A 20,870-nucleotide genomic window follows, 5' to 3' on the forward strand; every position below is an offset into this window, starting at 1 on the left:
ACATAACAAACCTAAATTATGAGGAGCCAGCCATATGAAGAGTTGGGGAAAAGAATATTAGGCAGAAGGAACAGTATTGTGAAGACCGTAAGGTGGGAAAGAGCTTGGTGTGTTTGAGGGCTATTATAGCTAGGGAAAGGTGAAATGATGAGGAAATGAGCAGTGACTGAAAGGCATAAAATGATGTTAGGTAGACAGGCCAAACCATGCAGGGACTCACAGGCCATGGGAACGACCCTGGGTTTTAGTCCAAGTGCAATGGGAAGCAAGCCAATCAAGGATTCACACACCAGAGATGAGATCAGGTGTGTGTGTGTGTGTGTGTGTGTGTGTGTGTGTGTATATATATATTTTTTTTTTTTTTTTAACGGAGTTTTGCTCTTGTTGCCCAGGCTGGAGTGCGATGGTGTGATGGCTCACTGCAGCCTCCGCCTCCCGGGTTCAAGCGATTCTCCTGCCTCAGCCTCCCAAGTAGCTGGGATTACAGGCACCCGCCACCATGCCCAGCTAATTTTTGTGTTTTTTTATTTTTGTTTTTGTTTTTTTGTTGTTGTCGTTGAGACAGAGTCTCGCTCTGTCACCCAGGCTGGAGTGCAGTGGCCGGATCTCGGCTCACTGCAAGCTCCACCTCCCGGGTTTACAATTTTTGTATTTTTAGTAGAGACGGGGTTTCATCGTGTTGGCCAGGCTGGTCTCGAAGTCCTGGCCTTGTGATCCACCTGCCTTGGCCTCCCAAAGTGCTGGGATTACAGACGTGAGCCACTGCGCCTGGCCAGGTTTATATTTTTTAAAGATGTCTCTGATGGTTTTGTGGGTGTGCAATATTTACATCATCAAGCTTTACATTTATGATATATGCACATTTTTGTTTTTGTTGTGTTTTCTTGAGATACAGTCTCCCTTTGTAGCCGAGGCTGGAGTGCAATGGCGCAATCTCGGCTCACGCGACCTCCGCCTCGCGGGTTCAAATGATTCTCCCACCTCACACCCCCCGAGTAGCTGGGACTACATGCATGTGCCATCAAGCCCAGCTAAATTTTGTATTTTTAGTAGAGACAGGGTTTTGCCATGTTGGCCAGGCTGGTCTCAAACTCCTGGCCTCAAGTGATCCCCCTGCCTCTGCCTCCCAAAGTGCTGGGATTATGGGTGTGAGCCACCGAATCAGGCTAGATATGCACGTTTTTAAATGTATGTTATACATCCAAAAAAGTTAAACAACCTGGCCACCATGTGGACAATGGTAGAGAGAAGACTTACAGGCTTCTAATAGTCCAGGCAAAAGGTGATGGTGGCTTGGATTCATGAGATTGAATAGAGGTAGTTGGATGGGTTTGAGATTTTTTTTTTTGTTTCTTGTTTTGTTTGTTTGTTTTGTTTTGTTTTGAGATAGAGTCTTGCTCTGTTGCCCAGGCTGGAGTGCAGTGGCGCAACCTCAGCTCACTGCAACCTCCGCCTCCCAGGTTCAAGCAATTCTGTACCTCAGCCTCCCCAGTAGCTGAGATTACAGGCACCCGCCACAATGCCCAGCTAATTTTAGTAGAGACAGGGTTTCACCAACTTGGCCAGGCAGGTTACGAACTCCTGACCTTGTGATCCATCCGCCTCGGCCTCCAAAGTGCTGGGATTACAGGCATGAGCCACAGCACCCAGCCACGGCTTTGAAGTTTTAAAGGTAGAATTGACAACTGGAGATGGATTGGATGTGGCAGTTGAAGGAAAGGGAAATCAGGAATGATCCCTAGATTTCTGGTTTGTGCAGCTCAGTGCAATTTATTAAAATAATCACAATTATAGGAAATAGTTCCATAGTCCATGCTATGTGCCAGCCATAGTTCTAAGTGCCTTACATGTAATTTATTTCATTGTTCAATATTATGGTTACTATCTTCCTCCATTTTATTGATGAGAAAAGCAAAGAAAGGAGCACATAGATGGAGGAAACTGGGGGAAGAATAGCTTTCAAACATGTTAGGCACTGAGAAGTTGAAAGTTTTGAACAGCAGAGAGGTATGAATCAAAGCTCTTAAAAGTTTTCTTTTTTCTTTTCTTTTCTTTTTTTTTTTTTCGAGATGGAATCTCGCTTTATCGCCCAGGCTGGAGTGTAGCGGCACAATCTCAGCTCACTGCAACCTCCTCCTCTTGGGTTCAAGTGATTCTCCTACCTCAGCCTCCCTAGTACCTGAGACTACAGGCATGTGTCACCATGCCTGGCTCATTTTTGTATTTTTAGTAGAGTCAAGGTTTCACCATGTTGGCCAGACTGGGTTCAAAGTCCTGACCTCAGGTGATCCACCTGCCTTGGCCTCCCAAAGTGCTGTGACCACAGGCATGAGCCACCATGGCCAGCCTCTTGAAGATTTTTCTAATGACATCTTTACAAAATCCATGTCTGTCTGCTAGGAGTTGTGCCTTGAACCAGGTTTCTCGCTCGCTCTCTCTCTCCCCCTCCCCACCCCGTCTCCCCGTCTCTCTCTCTTTCTTTTTTTAGAGATGGTTTCACTCTGTCATCCAGGCTGGAGTGCAGTGGTGTGATCATGGCTCACTACAGCCTCAAACTCTTGGGCTCAAGTGATCCTCCCACCTCAACCTCCCGAAGTGCTGGGATCATAGGTGTAAACCGCTGCGCCCAACTCTGTAACCAGGTTTTTCTAACCACCTCCATCTCCTTATGATTTAACTTTGGTGGGCCATAAATACAGAATTACCCAGCAGTATAGTTACCGATTTGGTGATGAAATTTGGGGAATAGCTCTAGGCTAGAGATAGAGATTTTGGAGCCATATATGTAAGAAAGATAATTAAACCCATGGTATGCTAAAGGGTTAGTGTAGAGAAAATGTATGAGTATAGAACTCAACTTTACAAAATTGGCTGAGTTTGGTGGCTCACACCTATAATCCCAGCATTTGGGGAGGCCAAGGCAGGAGGATCACTTGAGCCCAGGAGTTCCAGACCAGCCTGGGCAACATGGCAGGACCTCCCCACCCCTCTACAAAAAAGGAAAAAAAAATTAGCTAGGCATAGTGACGCACGCCTGTAGTCGCAGCTACTTGGGAGGCTAGGTGGGAGGACTGCTTGAGCCTGGGAGGTCGATCCTGCAGTGAGTTGTAATGGCACCACTGCACTCCAGCTTGGGCAACAGTGCAACACCCTGCCTCAAGAAAGAAAAAATCCTTGCCACTCTTTTCCTCACATACCATCTCTTCTTTCTTTGGTCATACTTTCTTATGAGTTATCTGCAATTCCTGTTTTTATTTCCTTACTTCTAATCCATCCTCAAACATCTGCAGTATGACTTTTGCCTTCATGTCTCTACTGATTTCTCAGCAATAACATCAAATACCTCCATGTTGCTAAATCCTGTAGACACTTTTTACCCCTTCCTTCTCCTGTCTATAGCAACTAATATTGTTGATCACTTATTTATGCATTTATTCAACATATATTAATTTGTGTGTGTGTGTGATGGGGCTAGGCCTCACATGAATAAGAGTGAACAGATTGATATAGTCCCTACTTTCATGAAACTCCGAAAACATCCTAAAATATACTATTCTGCTTTTCCTCCTACCTCTCTGACTGCTCCTTCTCAGTTCTCTTTGCATTCTTTGGTTTATCTGTTTCTTCCCCAAGCACTCACTGTCCACATTCTTCATGAATAGTGTTCATGCCCACAGATTGAATTATCATCTGTATGCTCACAGTTCACAAATTTAACTCCAGATCATTCCTTATCTTCAGACACATATAATTAAGTACCTCTTGGATAGAGATCTTCACTCTAACATAACGTATAAAACGAACTCATCACCTCCCTGTCGTTCCCCAAACTTCTGCCATCTCTTATATTTTCCTATTTTCAGTGACGAGTACCACCATTCATCCCTTGCCCAAACCTAAAACATAAGCCTTATCAGTCCTAGTGTCAGACTTCCTGGGTTCAAATCTTAATTCTACCTTGTGTGTGTGTGTGTGTGACAGAGTCTCGCTCTGTCATCCAGGCTGGAGTGCAGCGGTACGATCTCAGCTCACTGCAAGCTTCGTCTGCCGGGTTCACGCCATTCTCCTGCATCAGCCTCCCCAGTAGCTGGGACTACAGTTGCCCGCCACCACACCTGGCTAATTTTTTTGTATTTTTAGTAGAGACGGGGTTTCACTGTGTTAGCCAGCATGGTCTCGATCTCCTGACCTCGTGATCCACCCGCCTTGGCCTCCCAAAGTGTTGGAATTACAGGCGTGAGCCACCACGCCCGGCCATCTTAATTCTACCTTTTAACTTCTCTGTATCTCTTAAAATAGAGGAAGTAATAGTACCTGCCTGGTTATCAGGTAGTTGGTGAGGATGTAAAAATGTACTTAGCAGAGTAACTTACATAAAATCATACTCAATAAATATCAACAGTTATTTGTTTAAACCACCATCATCATGTGGCTGGATCATTTCAACAGTTTCCTGAGTGGTCTCCCATTAGATTATGAGCCCCTGATGGTCCAAAACGTGAAAAGAAGGGAGATTTGTCAATACTTTCACCTAAAAGTGGAAGAGAATGAGGTTGGAAAAGATTTCGGATTGATGCTGTATTTTGAAAACAGCATTGGTTCATTTTTCCTTAAAATATGTGCATTTTTCAGAGAAAGGATTGGAAAATAAAACAAATATAAAGAAGATAACATTTGTAATCAGCACCCAGAGAGAACCACTAATAGGTATATATACGCCTCTGGATTTAGCGTTTTGTATCTTTCTTTTTTTCTTATCATTTCAAAGCATTTTCTGTATCATATTTTCAACAATATGATTTAAAAGGCACATCCCAAACATATAAATAAATACATGTTCATTGTATTTGAAAACTACAGAAAAATACTAGGAAGAAAAGTAAAACTCTCACTATTCCGCAATAACCACTTTTAACATTCTGCTGAATGTCCAAGCTTTTTTTTTTTTTTTTGAGACGAGTCTGGTTTTGTTACCCAGGCTGGAGTACGGTGGCGAGATCTTGGCTCACTGCAACCTCCACCTCCTGGGATCAAGTCATTCTCCTGCTTCAGCCTCCTGAATAGCCGGGATCATAGGCGTGTGCCACCACCCCAGCTAATTTTTGTTTTTTCAGTAGAGACGGGGTTTCACCACATTGGCCAGGCTGGTCTCAAACTCTTGACCTCAGGTGATCTGCCCACCTCAGTCTCCTAAAGGGCTGGGATTACAGGTGTGAGCCACGACGACTGGCCTATCCTAGCCTTTTTTTAATATACATATATAGTCATACCGTATACTATATTGTTTTGTATCTTTTTTTAACACTTTATGAATTTTCTGTCATAAAATATTCTATAACATTATGCAGCTATCTGATTTACCGTAAGTGTTTACATTATCTCTCTTTATACCTGGCTTTCCAATTTCCCCTATTCCTCTATTTTAGTAACAGAGGAAATAATACATGAGTATGTTATACACAATTTTAATGTACTTCTGATCACTTTTTTAAGAATGAAGTTTTAAAATACTTGAACACTTTTTGACTCACAGAGTTCATGGGCAAAATGTGAGAAAAATAAATCATCACTTTGCTCTCCATCCTTCCTTACACCCTGAAATTAACCTTAGGGACAATCTTGTTCTCCAGTTCCAGGTCCTGGAATCTAGGTCTTAGTTTCCGAAAGAAACTTAACTTTTGTGTAAGCACACCTATTATATACTAGGCACTTGACCTAATTTATCTGGTTTACGCTTCACATGCCCGAGAGAGATATTATCATTGTCTTCATTTCACAGATAAGAAGGTTGAGGAGACATTAACTTTCCCAGTCACATTCAGGGTAGGGATTCAAACTCACATCCAATGCCTCCTCAACCTCTTTTACGTGCACCACTATCCTCTAGCCCCACTGCCCGTATATAGGCCTGGGTTATATCACCATTGTCCGCTCTTGAGCCTGGAAGGAAAATGAGCTGATGGGTTTTGCTTTTCACAAAGGAGCAGGATATTTCATCATCTCTGTGTTTACGTTTTTCAGATAATTTCTGCGCGAGGAAACAAATCCATTGTCAGCTTTTTAAATATATTCCTTTGGAGTAGCCACTTAACATCCTCTGAGGCCCAGATGGGCCAGCTTTGCTGGGACCAAGGGAAATGTTTGGGTCTGGAAGGCGATAGAGATCACCGCCTTGCTAGGTCTCCCGCGCACCCCGATGACGTCACGCGGCGAGGTTCTCTGACGTCAGAGTTTCCTGCCCACCATCTTTGTCCCTGGCAAAGTGGGTTTTGCGCAGTGGCTTAGACCTAGAAAAGAATCGTGACGGGCAGGAAACCATTAAACCACCACCGGGGCTGTGCTCTCCGGCTGCCGCCGCCACCCCCGCCCTCGACTTCGCCTCCGCCTCCGGTGAGTTCAGGGAGGCTGCCTTTGGGGTGTGTCCCTAATTGACGGGGTGGGGGACGAAGAGAAGGGGAACCCCAGGCTGGGTCGGAGACCGGCGGAAGCGAGGAAATCCTAAGAGCGTGACCGTTGATGATGCAGGGAACCGTCGGGTGTGACCATTGAGAGGAAAAAGGTTGGAGAAAGAGTCTCCACCGTGATGACTGTGGTGCGGTGAGGGAATCCTCGGGTGTGGCAGCAGGTAGTTGGGGGCGTGAGGGTAAGATGTGTTTCGGAATTGGGGGTTTAGGAGGACCAGAGGCCAGGGGTGTGGCTGATAGAGCCTGGAGGCCGTGGGGGAAACCGTCTTTCTTCCCCGCTCGGCGTCATTCACTGAGAGTCTGAGACGTGTCCAGCAAAAGCGAAAGGGAAAAGGGATTCCCTCAAAGGTTTGCTCATTGGTGGGCGAACGTCGTCTGTCCGGTAACTTGAGGGTAAGAGACAACCTCTTCCCTGCTCCGTAATGGAGGAGCATATCGCTAGAATCTTGACCACTTGGGGAAAGAAGAGGCATTCTTGACTCTTGGAGGAAGGAAAGAGTAACCTCCAGAATTGACCCGATGTAAGCGAGGGGGAAGCAAATGGGGGTAAATCTTAACCCAGCTTTTTTTTTTTTTTTTTTTCTTTTCTGGGCTCTGCGGGAATGGTCTGGTTTGGGAAAGGCTGTAGATTAAGCTGAAAGTAAAGAAACTGGAACTTCCTGTTATTTCCTTATCATTTGAATACAAATAGTTTGTTCATGCTGCTTATTTTCAAGAGCAGTCTTCTATTGGAGGGGTGGGGTGGGGGGACAGGCTTTTATTGAACTCACGCGGATGCTTCATTAAACGTTTGACTTTTATTTTATTTTTGTATTTTTAGTGACAAGGTCTTACTGTGTTGCCCAGTCTAGTCTCGAACTCCTGGGCTCAAGCGATCCTCCCTATTCGGCCTCCCAAAGTGCTGTGATTACAGGCGTGAGCCAGAGCGCACAGCCAAACTTGACTTTTGAAAAGAAAAAATGTTTTGAAAACTGCTAAAGACTTATCATAACCATTGTGGTTTAAAAGAAAATGCATTAAGCTTACAAAGGCAGAATGACTAAGAAAGAAGGTGGTCTCAGTGAGAATCAATTTAAATTATTAATTACCTTCCTTGTATACTTGAATTGCTTAGCCTCAGGGTACACTTACAAAGTAATAATAGAAAGTAGCAGATGAAGGAGGTGCAGCTCTATAAGAAAACGTGTAACACATTCCAGTGATGACTAAGCGTGCTGGTAAGGTGAGAACTATTTGCAGGTATCTTAACCCTTGAAACTTTCAAGGAAGCAGAAAGGATGATGTATAATGCAAGCATCCTCACTAAAAGCTGGGTGGTAAAATCAATATAAATCTAATATTCTGACTGTATGTGAAGAAACTCAAGGAAGTCCAGTTCTTTCATTCTTTCCGTCCTTGAAAGATCCATATTTTGAAGTACTAACTTTTTAGGTTTGAACCAAGCTGAGCAAGGAATACATTAAATAGGGCACGTTCTTTCTCTTGTCCTTCCTTTTCTTCCAGGCTTAAGTTTTCCAGAGTTTAATGTCATTTTGGTTAAGAATTAGATGTAAAACTTTTGAACTCCTTTGCTTCTATATAATATTAAGAAGCTACTTTGTAGTCTGTTTAAGTAGAAAGCACAGGTGATTTTAGCTTTTGTGTCGTAATTTCTTATGAGCAAAATAATACCTGATGATGCTATTGTCTTTGCATTATTACTGAATGTTTGATTAGAAATGAATTTGGCACCTCTCACTCTTACAATAAAAGATTACTGGAATGACATTTCTGCTTTATAATTTGGTTAACTTTGTTCTGTGTTTTACTATGAGCACTGAGCTTTGTAAAGTCCAGCTTTGTGAAAAGAAGGGTTTAGGGACTTTACGAACTAATTTAGCTTCCCAGAGAGCCATTTGAATTAAGATCCTATTAATTTTTTTGACCTTATTCTACCCAAGGTATTAATCTTATTTTGCTACTCAATTTCTCTTTTAGGGAACTGGAGGGAGGTATAGGAGAAGAGGGACTTTGACAACCTATATTTCGTAGAAACTAGGTTATGTTAAATCTGGATATATAATCCTGTGCAGGGAGGCCTACTCCGAAATGCAGTGACATCACACTCTGGTCAGGGCAAGTAAGAGTGATTATGTGCTTTGACTCTGGCAGCTTTGTTGTTTAACAATGGCCTTAGGCCATACCATAAATCCTCAGAACAGCAGTGACTTGTCTGGTTTGATCTGGTAGAAAGGTAGTGTGAGTTCAAATTCCTTCATGGCTTTGCTTATTTCTCTGGCTCTTCTGAAGGAACATTTTCTCCCCCAAAGGAGCAGCTTGATTTTTGAGGCACTTCAGCAAATATTTGAGTTTTTTGTTTTTTTTTCCTTGAGCTCTATTTTGTGTACTTTTTCTGTTACTTCTAATGAAGATGTCAGTTTTTGCCATCCTATATTTTGGAGACTCTGGCTATGTCCATATCTAGCATGTGATTAAATGTGTCTCTCATTATATGAGGTAAGAACTCACTATATGAGAGATACACTTAATCATATATTGAGGTGAAATTCACGTACCATAAAATGAACCAGCTTAAGGCATACAGTTCAGTGGAATTTAGTACACTGACAGTGTTGTGCAACAATCACGTCTTCTATTTGTTTTTATTTAGACTATTTTCATTTTTCTTGGAGTTTCTTTTGGCTTAAGGCAAGAACCAGCTTGGCACCATGTTTCTCTGCCAATATGGATAGGGAATATTTTGTTACTATTGTTTACAATAGTGTTGGTTACTAGAGTGATATCCCTTCTCTTTAGAGCAGCAGGGACTCTTAATTTAGAATGTATATTATGGGCTTCTAAAAATACTTGACCCTCCTCTCTTCCCTGAAATTTTGTGAGTGGGTGCATTATTTTCTAGTTAAGATGAGAACAGTTAATGCTCACAGTGAACAGGACAGTAATATATTCCTTGACATTGAAATTGTTAGGGGAGATAATGAAACATGTGAGCTGTTAAAGGCATGACTTAAGACTTAGGTTAATTTATTGTTTAATAGAATGTAGTGAAAATTCCTGTAAAGAATTTACTCATGCCTGTAATCCGAGCACTTTGGGAGGCCGAGGTTGATGGATCACTTGATGTCAGGAGTTCCAGACGAGCCTGGCTAACAAGGAAAACCCCATCTCTACTAAAATACAAAAATTAGCCGGGCATGGTAGTGGGTGCCTGTAGTCCCCGCTACTCTGAAGGCTAAGGCAGGAGAATCGCTTGAACCTGGGAGGCAGAGGTTGCAGTGAGCCCAGATCGAACCACTGCACTGGAGCCTGGGCCACAGTGAGACTTTGTCTCACAAAAAAAAAAAAAAAAAAAGATTTTAATGGGCTGGGCACGGTGATCCCAACATGTAGTCTCAGCTACTCGGGAGGCTGAGGCGGGAGGATCACTTGAGCCCAGAAGACGGATGTTGCAGTGAGTCCCAGCTGGGACTACAGGCATGTGCCACTATGCCCGGCTAATTTTTGTATTTTTATTAGAGATGGGGTTTCACCATGTTCCCCAGGCTGGTCTCGAACTCTTGAGCTCAAACTATCTGCACACCTCATCCTCCCAAAGTTTTGGGATTACAGGCATGAGCCATCGTGCCTGGCCAAAAAAAATTTAATGTGTGTGTGTATAAGAGCCTTTTCAAAGAAATTGGGTGACGAATTCTAAGGAGGTTTTGTTTTAAAATCTTAAACAAGTTTTAAAGGACATAACATAGCATAGTAAACATCCTAGACAGATTGTAATGGATTTGAGCTATAGTCTTTCTTTGAGGCTCAAGTAATCATTTCTGTTTATTGGTTTTTCTGTTTGTATATATAAATTTATAGATAACTTCAGATTTATTCCAGGTCTTTTATGTGAAGAATTCCTTTCTTCATTTGCCCACTTCACATTTAGTTTACATTATGAATGGATTAAATGATTATAACATTCTTTGAATTTTGCTAGAAAGGCATTGTAAAACATTGCATAAGGCAAGCCTCAGTATAATTTTAATTATGACAAGTATTAAAGGAGAAATTTCTATATTCTGTAATGATATTTGTGAGTCCTAGCTCGCTTCTTTTAACAAGATCATTCTGTGAATTTCTGGTACAATCTAAAGAGCTATTGGGATCAAGACTATAAATAGTAATTAGCTGGTTGGAAAGATAGCAGATGAGTCTAATTTCCATTAAACTATACAAGTAGCACATTTTTGAGATCAGATTTGAACCAGAAGTTTTTCATTATTTTATGTTTATCTGGCTCTTTTTTCTTTCCTTTAATTACATTGATTTATTTGCTGCTTAGGTCTTTTCTCCTAGATACATATTTACTATTGTTTGCCAAATACATTATGTCATATTGACCTGATAATAATGAGCAGGTGCCAGGATGTCTTGTCCTGAAGTTGGTAATAAGTATTATTAGTGATGGTGATAAGGAAAAAGATACTCATTTTTGAGTACAGAAGGAATATTATTAAAATATATATTTTTTATATATTTTTTCCCCTTGAGACAGGGTCTCACTCTGTCATGGAGGCTGGAGTGCAGTGGTGAGATCATAGCTCCCCATAGCCTTGACCTCCTAGGCTCAAGCGATCCACCCACCTCAGCCTCCCAAGTAGCTGGGACTAACAGGTACATGCCACCATGCCTGACTAATTCTTGTATTTTTAGTAGAGATGGGGTTTTATCATGTTGCCCAGCTTGGTTGCAAACTCGTGCGCCCAAGCAATTCACCTATCTTGGCTTCCCAAAGTGTTGGGATTATAGCATGAGCCACTGCACCTGGCCTAAATTTCTATTTATTTATTTATTTGAGATGGAGTTTTGCTCTGTTGCCCAGGCTGGAGTGCAGTGGCATGATCTTGGCTCACTGCAACCTCCATCTTCCAGGTCCAAGCGATTCTCCTGTCTCAGCCTCCCAAGTAGCTGGGATTACAGGTGTGTGCCACCACACCCGACTAATTTTTGCATTTTTAGCAGAGACAGGGTTTCACCATGTTGGCCAGGCTGGTCTTGAACTCCTGACCTCAAGTGATCCGCCCGCCTTGGCCTCCCAAAGTCTGGGATTACAGGCCTGAGCTACTGTGCCCGGCCCCAGATTTTAATATATTTAAAGAAGTCAGGTACATTGGACAAAGTCTTATAGTTTCTCAAATCAGAAAATGTGGTCTTATTATTTAGTAAAAATGTGACCAGACTGTGCCGTTTTTGTTAGTGGGGCCATTTGTCATCTGGATTACTTCTTCTGGAAATTGGGATGGAAGAGTTAAGGTTGAGGTTGAGATCCACGTTCTTTTGTTTCAATACCAGTTTGATTCTCGTGTCTGAACAGATGTCTCAGTCTTTTGCCTTGTTTGTAACTATAAACTGGCATTATTTGGGAATACTCTTGGACTAAATCTAGATTGTTGGAAGTAAGAAAGCCACATTTTTTTTGTTTAAATCCAAAAATATAGTTAGGTACAATGAATAAGATCTAGTATTAGATAGCAGATAAGGGTGACTACAGTCAACAATAATTTACTGTACATTTAAAAATAACTAAGAGAGTATACTTGAATTGTTTATAATACAAAGAAAGGATAAATGCTTGAGGTATTGGATACCCTATTTACCCTAATGTAATTATTATGCATTGTCTTTCTGTTACCAAAATATCTCATATACCCTACAAATATATGCACCTACTACATACCCACAAAGCTAAAACTTAAAAAAAAAATTCCATGTGTAAGTCATGGTTGCCTCTCTAGATGTTTGTTGTGAAAGAATGTTGTCCTACTAATTTTGAATTTTTTTTTTCTGAGATTCTTTTTATTGAAAGTTTCATGTAGATCGGCAAAATTGTTTTTTCTTTTGACCTTACACTGCTTCAGAATATATGCTTTGGAGTGGTTCCAGCTTGAGGCAAGGAATTTACCAGATTTTCCTGAATGGAAAGTAATTGCAGATATATTTATAAAAAGGTCCAGCTTTAGCTCTTGAAAGCTTTGAGGATTTACTGTGGATAAAATCACAAAGCCATAATAGGTTCGTATTTTTACCTGATTACATTTGGCCTTTAGATTTTTGCCCCTATTAGCAACTTGAGGAGTTACATTCTTAGTTTTCTCTGCATCCCTTGAACCATCAACGGTGGTGATAAAGGAAGATGATACTCATTTTTAGAAATTCTTAAATATAAGTGTTCCTAAAATTAATTCGATGTTTGTAAAATTAATTGGATGTCTTGTTGGATATCTGTAACCTGAATGAAGGAATTCTTTTCTTTTGCTATAGGTGCACATTAAAGATCCAAAGTCATGACTGACTCCAAGTATTTCACAACCAATAAAAAAGGTAAGTATGAGAATACAATCAAATCTTTGAAAATTTTCAAAAGTTGTAGTGTAAGATTGCCCCAAGCAGAATGTTCCTGACCTCTTCCTTCAGACATACTACATGTTGACAATCTCATAGGACATCTGCTACTTCTACAGATGAATGTATTCAAGCAAGTTATTAAAGAGTAGGTTTTAAAAGATAGGGCTGTGATGCACATTATTTTGACTTGAAGGTTCTGTTTAGTGAAAGAGACTCCTCTTTTCTGTTTGAGATCAATACCGATCCATTGAAGATTGGTTAAGTGCGAGGAGGACAAAAGAAGCAGCATACTTTTCTCTGTTATTAAATAATTTTACTTGGAAATAAACATTTTATAACAAAGAATACAATTAAAGCAATACAGACGTGTATGTAAAAGGTAAAAATGAAAGTTCTCCCTGTTCCAGTTCCCAAGGGAACTTGGCATATATCCTCAAGTCTTTTCCATGCATGTAAGTGTATATATTAATACATATGATTTAAAAAATTGTTATCTTTAATGAAAACGCAATCTTGCAAAACAATAAATAGAAATGGGTTATTTTCATATCCGTCCATATACATCTACCTTGTTCTTCATCTAGATGTGTATTTAAAACAGGAGATCTCCAGAGCCATCTATGATTTTTAGGTCATAGACTGAATTACTTGAGGGGCTTTGAACTTATTAGTCTCATCATCTTTGTTATCAGTAATATAATGCTTGTTTTTACGTATGTGTTTGGGTCTAGGAACAAAGGATTCTTCTGGGGAAAGTCTAACCTTTCATCTTTTGTAAAATTGTTCCTAAATAAAATAGATCATTTCTAGAAATGTGGAGGGTCTTCCCATCAAAGACAAACATTTTAGCCCATCTCAGCTTATTGTGCCTGTAGCTTAGCTTGCTTTATTTGTTGCTTAGGATCAGAATTCTGTGCTTTTGTATTCAGGAGTCCTTATATTTACCAAAGTATTCCAGACATGACACCAGCTACCATTTTTCTTTTTCTCTTGTTGCAGTGAGTTGCTTAATTACATCAGCTTGTTGTCTGTAGCTTTCAGTCTTGGCAACACATTAGAATTGCTCAGGCAGGGAACTTTGACATAATATTGATGCCTGGGTCTCAACCTCAGCCTGATTTCATTTGTCCTGGATATGGTCTGGGTGTGGGGATTTTAAAGGTTCTCCACGTGGCCAGGCATGGTGGCTCATGCCTGCAATCCCAGTATGTTGGGAGGCCAAGACAGGAGGATTGTTTGAGTGCAGGAGTTTGAGACCAGCCTGGGCAACATGGTAAGACCCTATCTCTATGAAAAAAATTAAAAAATTAGCCCTGTATGGTGGTGCACACCTGTAGTCCCAGCTATTTGGGAGGCTGAGATGGGAGGATCACTTGAGCTTAAGAGGTTGAGGCTGCAGTGAACTGTGACTGTGCCACTGTACCCTGGTCTGGGCAACAGAGAGAGACCCTGTCTCAAAAGAAAACAAAAATTAAAAAGAAAGCTCCCCAGATTGTTTTAATGTGTAGCCATGATTGAGAACTACTGCTAGCTGCTAACAGTGCTTGGTAGGTTGGATTGGGGGGAGGAAGAGGGAGAAAAGATAGGAGTTTAATAAAGTTGTAGAATATATGACTTTCCCTCTTTTAGTACCCCTCTTTGGTCCTGCCCAACTTCTTCCTCCTTATTTTTATTACTTACACCTCACAAAAACCATTAGCCACTTGTCATTCATTCTCAGCTTTTTCTGATTTTCTTTTGGAAGTATGTTTATTTCTTCTGTTAGCATTTTGTATGCTTTGATGAACAAAATGTCTATAATTATATAAAGGGATATAATTACAATTAAATAGTTACAATTTTAAAACTCTCCTAAGTCTTCAAACCTACTCTTGAAAAGGGTCCTGGTGACCTTTTTTTAATTCAGGCATTTGTAAAAGTTTGAGACTGCAGATTGAATCACTGCTGATAAACATCATACTTAAAAAAAATGGATAGATTGTGTTCCCTGTGCTTCCTGCAACACTCACCAGAACTGCCACTGAAACATATTCTTTAAATTTATGCTTTTGGAATTGGAATAATTTCTGTTACATCCTGCTTTGATTCTATAACACCTGCTGCTGTTCACAATTCAGACTTTCTGAAACCCTACCGTTTGTCCTATACTGTTCCCGGAAGTGAATGAGAGGAACAGTTGAGCTGGATTTGGCAGGCTGGGACGTGGTGAAGAGTCCTATGAAGAATGACTCTTTAAAGAGCCCAGCTTTTCTTGCTATGCTACTTTTGTAGCAGTTGATTAAATAGAAATTTTGGAACAATTTTTTTGCCTTATTGGCCATGAATATTGAAACGAAAAAGTGTTCTACTTATGTCTTACTAATTTCTTCCTTTCCACATAAGGGTTTCAGGCAAATCACGTAGTGTTCTGTCCCCACTATTTCTTTTCTTTTCTTTTCTTTTCTTTTTTTGGAGGAGGGGAGGTCAGGTTTTAATGTCGCAGTCCTCAGGCGCCGTCATCCAGAACCTGCCAGGGCCCGCGGCCATGTCGCTCACTCTGGTGGCAGTCGGCCCGCCTCATCAGGGCCTTTCGCGGAGACCGCCCCGTCGTCCTCGGGCACCAGCTCCACGTCCAGCTCCAGCTGCCGCATGTAGAAGCCCACGGCGCACACCTAGAGCAGGCTGGCGGCAAGCCCGGCGCCTGCGGCTGCGCAGCTGCATGGGTCCCCGTAGCGCCGCCAGGCCCACCGCGTGTGAGTCGCTGCCCCACACCACACACAGGCGGCCCAGCAGGAAGAAGCCATATGCTGCTTCGCCATCCATGTCACTCTGCATGAAGGAGATAACCCCAATGATCGATGCCCGATGCCAGGAGGCCATTGCGGAACCAGGGGAAGAAGGCTGTCTCGTGCGCCTTTCGGAGGAGCGTGGCGCCCGCACAGTCCAGCTCAGACACGGGTGGCGGCGAAGCCCTGTTGCGGGGACTATGGCCGGGGGCGAAGGACCCCTGGCCACTCCCCGCTCCGGGGCCACTGAGGTGGCAGTAGCAACCTCCGAAAGCGGAGACTGTCCCCACTGTTTCTGTGCTGGTGAATGAAATCTGGTTGAAAGGAGTGACAGGAACAGTCTTGAAGGTGGAGGAAAGTCTTTGAGGCATGGTAGATGAGCTAGAAGATGTAGATGGAAAGTTGAGGTGTGAGTAGTCAACCTCTTTTTCATGGGTTTAGTGGTTTTTTTCCATTTCTTTTAAACAATATTAGGGTTGTTACTTTCTTTTTTATTTTGGGTCCAGCATCTTGAAGATAAGTGAGCCTGGAGACCAGGCCTTAAAATAGTGGTTACAGTCCCTGACATTTTACAGTGCGGAGCGTAAGCAGTCATTCAAGATTGTACGTTTGGAATTGACTCCATTGTATACCATTCTTGGTTTCAAGATTATTCTTGTTTGATTGAATAGGAAGGGCCTTAAAGCCCACTAATTTATTAAAGTACTGATTAAAATAGTGATTCTCAACATTGGGTGTGCATTAGAGTCACTTGGTGGAGTTCTTAAAGGTATAAATATGAGTTCTCCTTGACATTATGATTTATTTGGCCCAGAGTGGAGCCTGTACTTTGTTATATTTAGTATTTCTCAGGTAATATGAGTGTGTGGCCAGGGTTGAGAGGCTTTGAATTCAAGAGTCAGGAGACACAGTGCTAGCCCAAGTTTGTCACTCACTCTGTGAACTTTGAGCCTCATTTCTTAATCTGTAAAGCCGAGCATGGGTAAATGAGATAATACATGCCTGCTCCCTACCTACATTTATGTTCTTCTTCAGACTTTAACATTCTGATGGAAGATCATCCTTCATATACTGTTATCTCCCCACTGTAGTTAGATATAATGAGATTTTTTCCCACTCCTGTGGTTCTTAAAGATCTGGATTGCACCTTCCTCTCTGGCCATAATTTAAAAGGTTTTTAAAACTTACTGATGACTTCCTTATCAGTGAGTCAGATGATAGTCTAGGGCTTTGAATTTTACGTATTCTATAATTTTAAAATCTTATTTCAGTTGCTGCTCTGCTATCCTGGTATTGGTTATTATATAGTGCAGTATTCTGCTCTAAATCTGTGGTCCTGGGACCTCACCAGTTTGTGCTCATCTCTTGCAGGAGAAATATTTGAACTAAAAGCTGAGCTCAACAATGAAAAGAAAGAAAAGAGAAAGGAGGCTGTGAAGAAAGTGATTGCTGCTATGACTGTGGGGAAGGATGTTAGGTAAGAGTCATCACTATTTATCACTTTAGAGGTCCATACCCCATCTTATGGCCTTTACTGCTTTTCCTTTAAAACTGTCATAATCATGGAACCTCTAAGAATGGGTTTGTCCTACTAAAAACATCATCAGGAAGTACAGTCGCTTTTGTATTAATGCTCTACTTAAGTGGGGGATTTTTTTGTTTTGGGGTGTGTGTGTGTGTTTGTGTTAGAACAGTGAAACGAGTTTGATTTTTTTGCATTCACATCTAGCATAACACCTCCTGAGAGCTGGCACAGTTGCAAATGTTTTGGCTGAGGTAGTTTTAGAAGATGATAAAAGTATACTGAGAAGCATAGGTTCACATGATCTTTAATTGGCTCAAGCCACTGCCCTCAGCTTTACAACTGTACATTCAATTGCTGAATTCAAGATGAAAATCAATGTTAACCAAATCCGTGTAGTCTTATTTCTTATTTCTGTAACTAAGACCATTTGGAAATAAGTAAGGATTATATGCAGGCACCTGAGGATTATCCTAGGACCCTTTCAGGGGGTCCGTGAGGTCAAAGGTGTTTTCGTAATAATTCTTAGATGTTACTTGCCTTTTTCACTATTTTGATGTTTACAGTGATGGTGCAAAGCAGTGGTGGGTAAAACTGCTGATGCCTCAGCATGAATCAAGGCAGTGGTGCCAACCATAATGGTAGTCATCATATTCCTTACCACCATGTGCTAAAAAAGAGCAGTTTCACTTAGGAATGTCCTTCATGAGCAGTAAAAATGTTTTATTAAAACTTGAACCTTTTTAATATTCTGTTTGATGAAATAGGAATTACCCGTAAAGCTCTTCTGCTGCATAGCAGTGTGATGGTCGACTTGAAAAAAAGCCCTTGTGCAGTTGTTTGAATTGCAAATACCATTTTTATGTGAAAGAATGATTGAGAGACAAACTATATTTAATCAGACTTTGGTATTTGGAAGATATTTTATCAAAAATGAACAAAGTGAACCTGTTACTTCAAGGGAAAAAAATTGACAATAGATACATTTCAGGTTTTAAAGTAAAAATTAGAATTTTGGAAAACCTGTATCTCCCATCATAAGCTTGACAGTTTCCTGATGCTTAAAGACTTTTCTGAGGAGATTGGTGGTGAAATTAATGGTTGTGATTATTTACTGTTTTATAATGAAATGTGTCAGCATAACTCAGTGAACCAATATTTTTCCAAACGACCAGAGCCTATGTATATCACAAAATTATGCATGGATAAAATATCTATTCAAAATACAGTGTAAGCCAGGCGTGGTGGCTCACGGTTGTAATCCCAGTACTTTGGGAGGCCAAGGCAGGTGGATCACTTGAGGTCAGGAATTCAAGACCAGACTGGCCAACATGATGAAATTCTGTCTGTACTAAAAAAATACAAAAAAGCCAGGCATGGTGGTGGCACGTGCCTGTAATCCCATCTACTCTAGAGGCTGAGGCAGTAGAATCGCTTGAACACAGGAGGCAGAGGTTGCGGTGAGCCGGGACTGTACCACTGCACTCCAGCCTGGGCAGCAGAGTAAGACTTTGTCTCAAAAAAACAAAAAAAACAAGAAAAACAAAATAGCATGTAAATGAATGGATTTTAATACAATCAAGTACAAAAAATTTATTGATATGGTTTCAGATTCTATATTGCAACTAACTTTTAAGAAACTACAGTGTGTGGACTCAGAAAGAGGAAAACCACCATTTGTCTAGTTTTATTTATTTATTTATTTATTTATTTATTTATTTATTTATTTATTTTTGAGACAGGGTGTTACTCTGTCACCCAGACTGGAGTGCAGTTACGTGATCTCGGCTCACTGCAACCTTTGCCTCCCAGGCTCAAGTGGTTCTCCTGCCTCAGCCTCCCCAGTAGCTGGGATTACAGGCGTGCAACCACTACCACCTGGCTTATTTTTATATTTTTAGTAGAGACGAGGTTTCACCATGTTGTCCAGGCTGGTCTCAAACTCCTGACCTCACGTGATCTACCTGCTTTGGCCTCACAAAAGTGCTGGGATTACAGGTGTGAGCCACTGTGCCCGGCTTGTCTAGCTTCAGTGTAACATCAAGAATTTCTAGTTATAACAAAAAAAAGAGAAAATAAGGAATATCTAGTTATATGAAAAAGCTATTAAAATATTATTTCCTTTTCCAAGTTTTATACATGTATGAAGTTGGATTTTCTTCTTATATTTCAAAACAACATTCTACAAAATGTTGAATGCAGGAACATATGAGAAAGCTGTTTTTATTTTATTTTATTTTATTTTTTTGAGACCGAGTCTCGCTCTGTCGCCCAGGCTGGAGTGCAGTGGCCAGATCTCAGCTCACTGCAAGCTCCGCCTCCCGGGTTCACGCTATTCTCCTGCCTCAGCCTCCCGAGTAGCTGGGACTACAGGCGCCCACCACCTCGCCCGGCTAGTTTTTTTGTATTTTTTTAGTAGAGACGGGGTTTCACCGTGTTAGCCAGGATGGTCTCGTTCTCCTGACCTCGTGATCCGCCCGTCTCGGCCTCCCAAAGTGCTGGGATTACAGGCTTGAGCCACCGCGCCCGGCCGTTTTTATTTAAAGTAGATATTAAAGAGAGTTGCAAAAAAAAAGCAGTGTTACCATCTCATTAATTTAAAAACAGTACATTTTACCTTGAAAATGTTATGAAATGGGTTTATTCTTATTTTAATGCATTAATTTTTTAAAAATTTCTCAGTTTTAATTCCTGACATGGTAAAATATCAATAGGTATATAACCCACATGAACAAAAACTTTTTGGGATCTCAGGAATTTTTAAGAGTATAAGGGGATCCTGAGACCGAAAAGGTAAGGGCTGCTTCCCTAGCCAGACAGGGAGCCCAGATAGAAATGGCAGTGTAGGAAATGACTCTGTATCTTCTCTTGATCCAGTTGCTGCTCTTCTGAGGTGAATTTTGCTATTTTCTTTTGTTTGTTAGCACATAAAGCACATTTGGTTTTTAAATTGCTGTCCTGTGACCATCTGTCTAAGGAGTTGGCAAACTTTTTTGTAAAGGACAAAATAGTAAGTACATCGGGCTGGCATAGAAAGTACTCTTTGCTTAGCAGGCAAAGAGGCAAAACTGAGTTTGTTAGGTAGGTACTTACATAACAAGAGAGACGACAAATTTCCACAAAGTTTTTATTGAGGATATTCGAAGTAAAATAATAGTTAAGTATAATGTTCTGTACCACAAGTCTACTATTAAGTGGGATTCTTTTTGGGGGATGATAACATTTTGCTTAATTAGGATTCATAGTATTTTTCATCATCGGATTTGTTCTATTTCTTTATTGTTTTGAGATGGAGTCTTGCTCCATCGCTCAGGCTGGAGTGCAGTGGCGCAATCTCGGCCCACTGCAGCCTTTCCTCCTGGGTTCAAGGGATTCTCCTGCCTCAGTCTCCTGAGTAGCTGGTACTGTATAGGTGCCTGCCATCACTCCTGGCTGACGCCAAGTGATCCACCTGCCTTGGCCGCCCAAAGTGTTAGGATTACAGGCATGAGCCACCATGCCTGGCCAAGATTCATATAGATAAACACTTAGTTCATCTATAAAAACCACTTTTAGCTCATGGATTGTACAAAAATCCAGCATTGGGCTAGATTTAGCCCACAGGTGGTAGTTGCCTGTCCGTGATCTGTCTAGTCACTGAAGGGCTGTTTTTGCTAAAGAATAAATCTGGATTGAAAGCATCAGTACAAACGAATGGTAAAATTTGTCATAACTCTTTTTTGGGGGGGGGGGGGG

The 20,870-nt window shown here is 41.2% G+C and overlaps 1 protein-coding gene across 6 annotated transcripts in view; it reads left to right on the forward strand.

Moving 5' to 3' along the window:
- The first annotated feature begins 6,211 nt into the window (after positions 1–6,211).
- AP2B1 (adaptor related protein complex 2 subunit beta 1) overlaps positions 6,212–20,870 on the forward strand; it is a 141,980-nt gene continuing 127,321 nt past the window's right edge. Inside the window, exons 1-3 of one of the 6 annotated variants that reach the window (XM_017890989.1) lie at positions 6,212–6,390; positions 12,765–12,824; positions 16,985–17,090. In XM_017890989.1, the coding sequence (XP_017746478.1) occupies positions 12,788–12,824; positions 16,985–17,090 (143 nt within the window). In that variant the 5' untranslated portion in view covers positions 6,212–6,390; positions 12,765–12,787. Of the gene's footprint in view, positions 6,644–6,869; positions 6,986–12,764; positions 12,825–16,984; positions 17,091–20,870 lie in introns of those variants that run through there. The other 5 variants (XM_017890995.1, XM_017890992.1, XM_017890991.1 and 2 more) reach the window with 5 other exon arrangements.

Source organism: Rhinopithecus bieti, unplaced genomic scaffold, assembly GCF_001698545.2.
Source record: "Rhinopithecus bieti isolate Rb0 unplaced genomic scaffold, ASM169854v2 scaffold_20840, whole genome shotgun sequence".
In the NCBI taxonomy this organism is placed as follows: domain Eukaryota; kingdom Metazoa; phylum Chordata; class Mammalia; order Primates; family Cercopithecidae; genus Rhinopithecus; species Rhinopithecus bieti.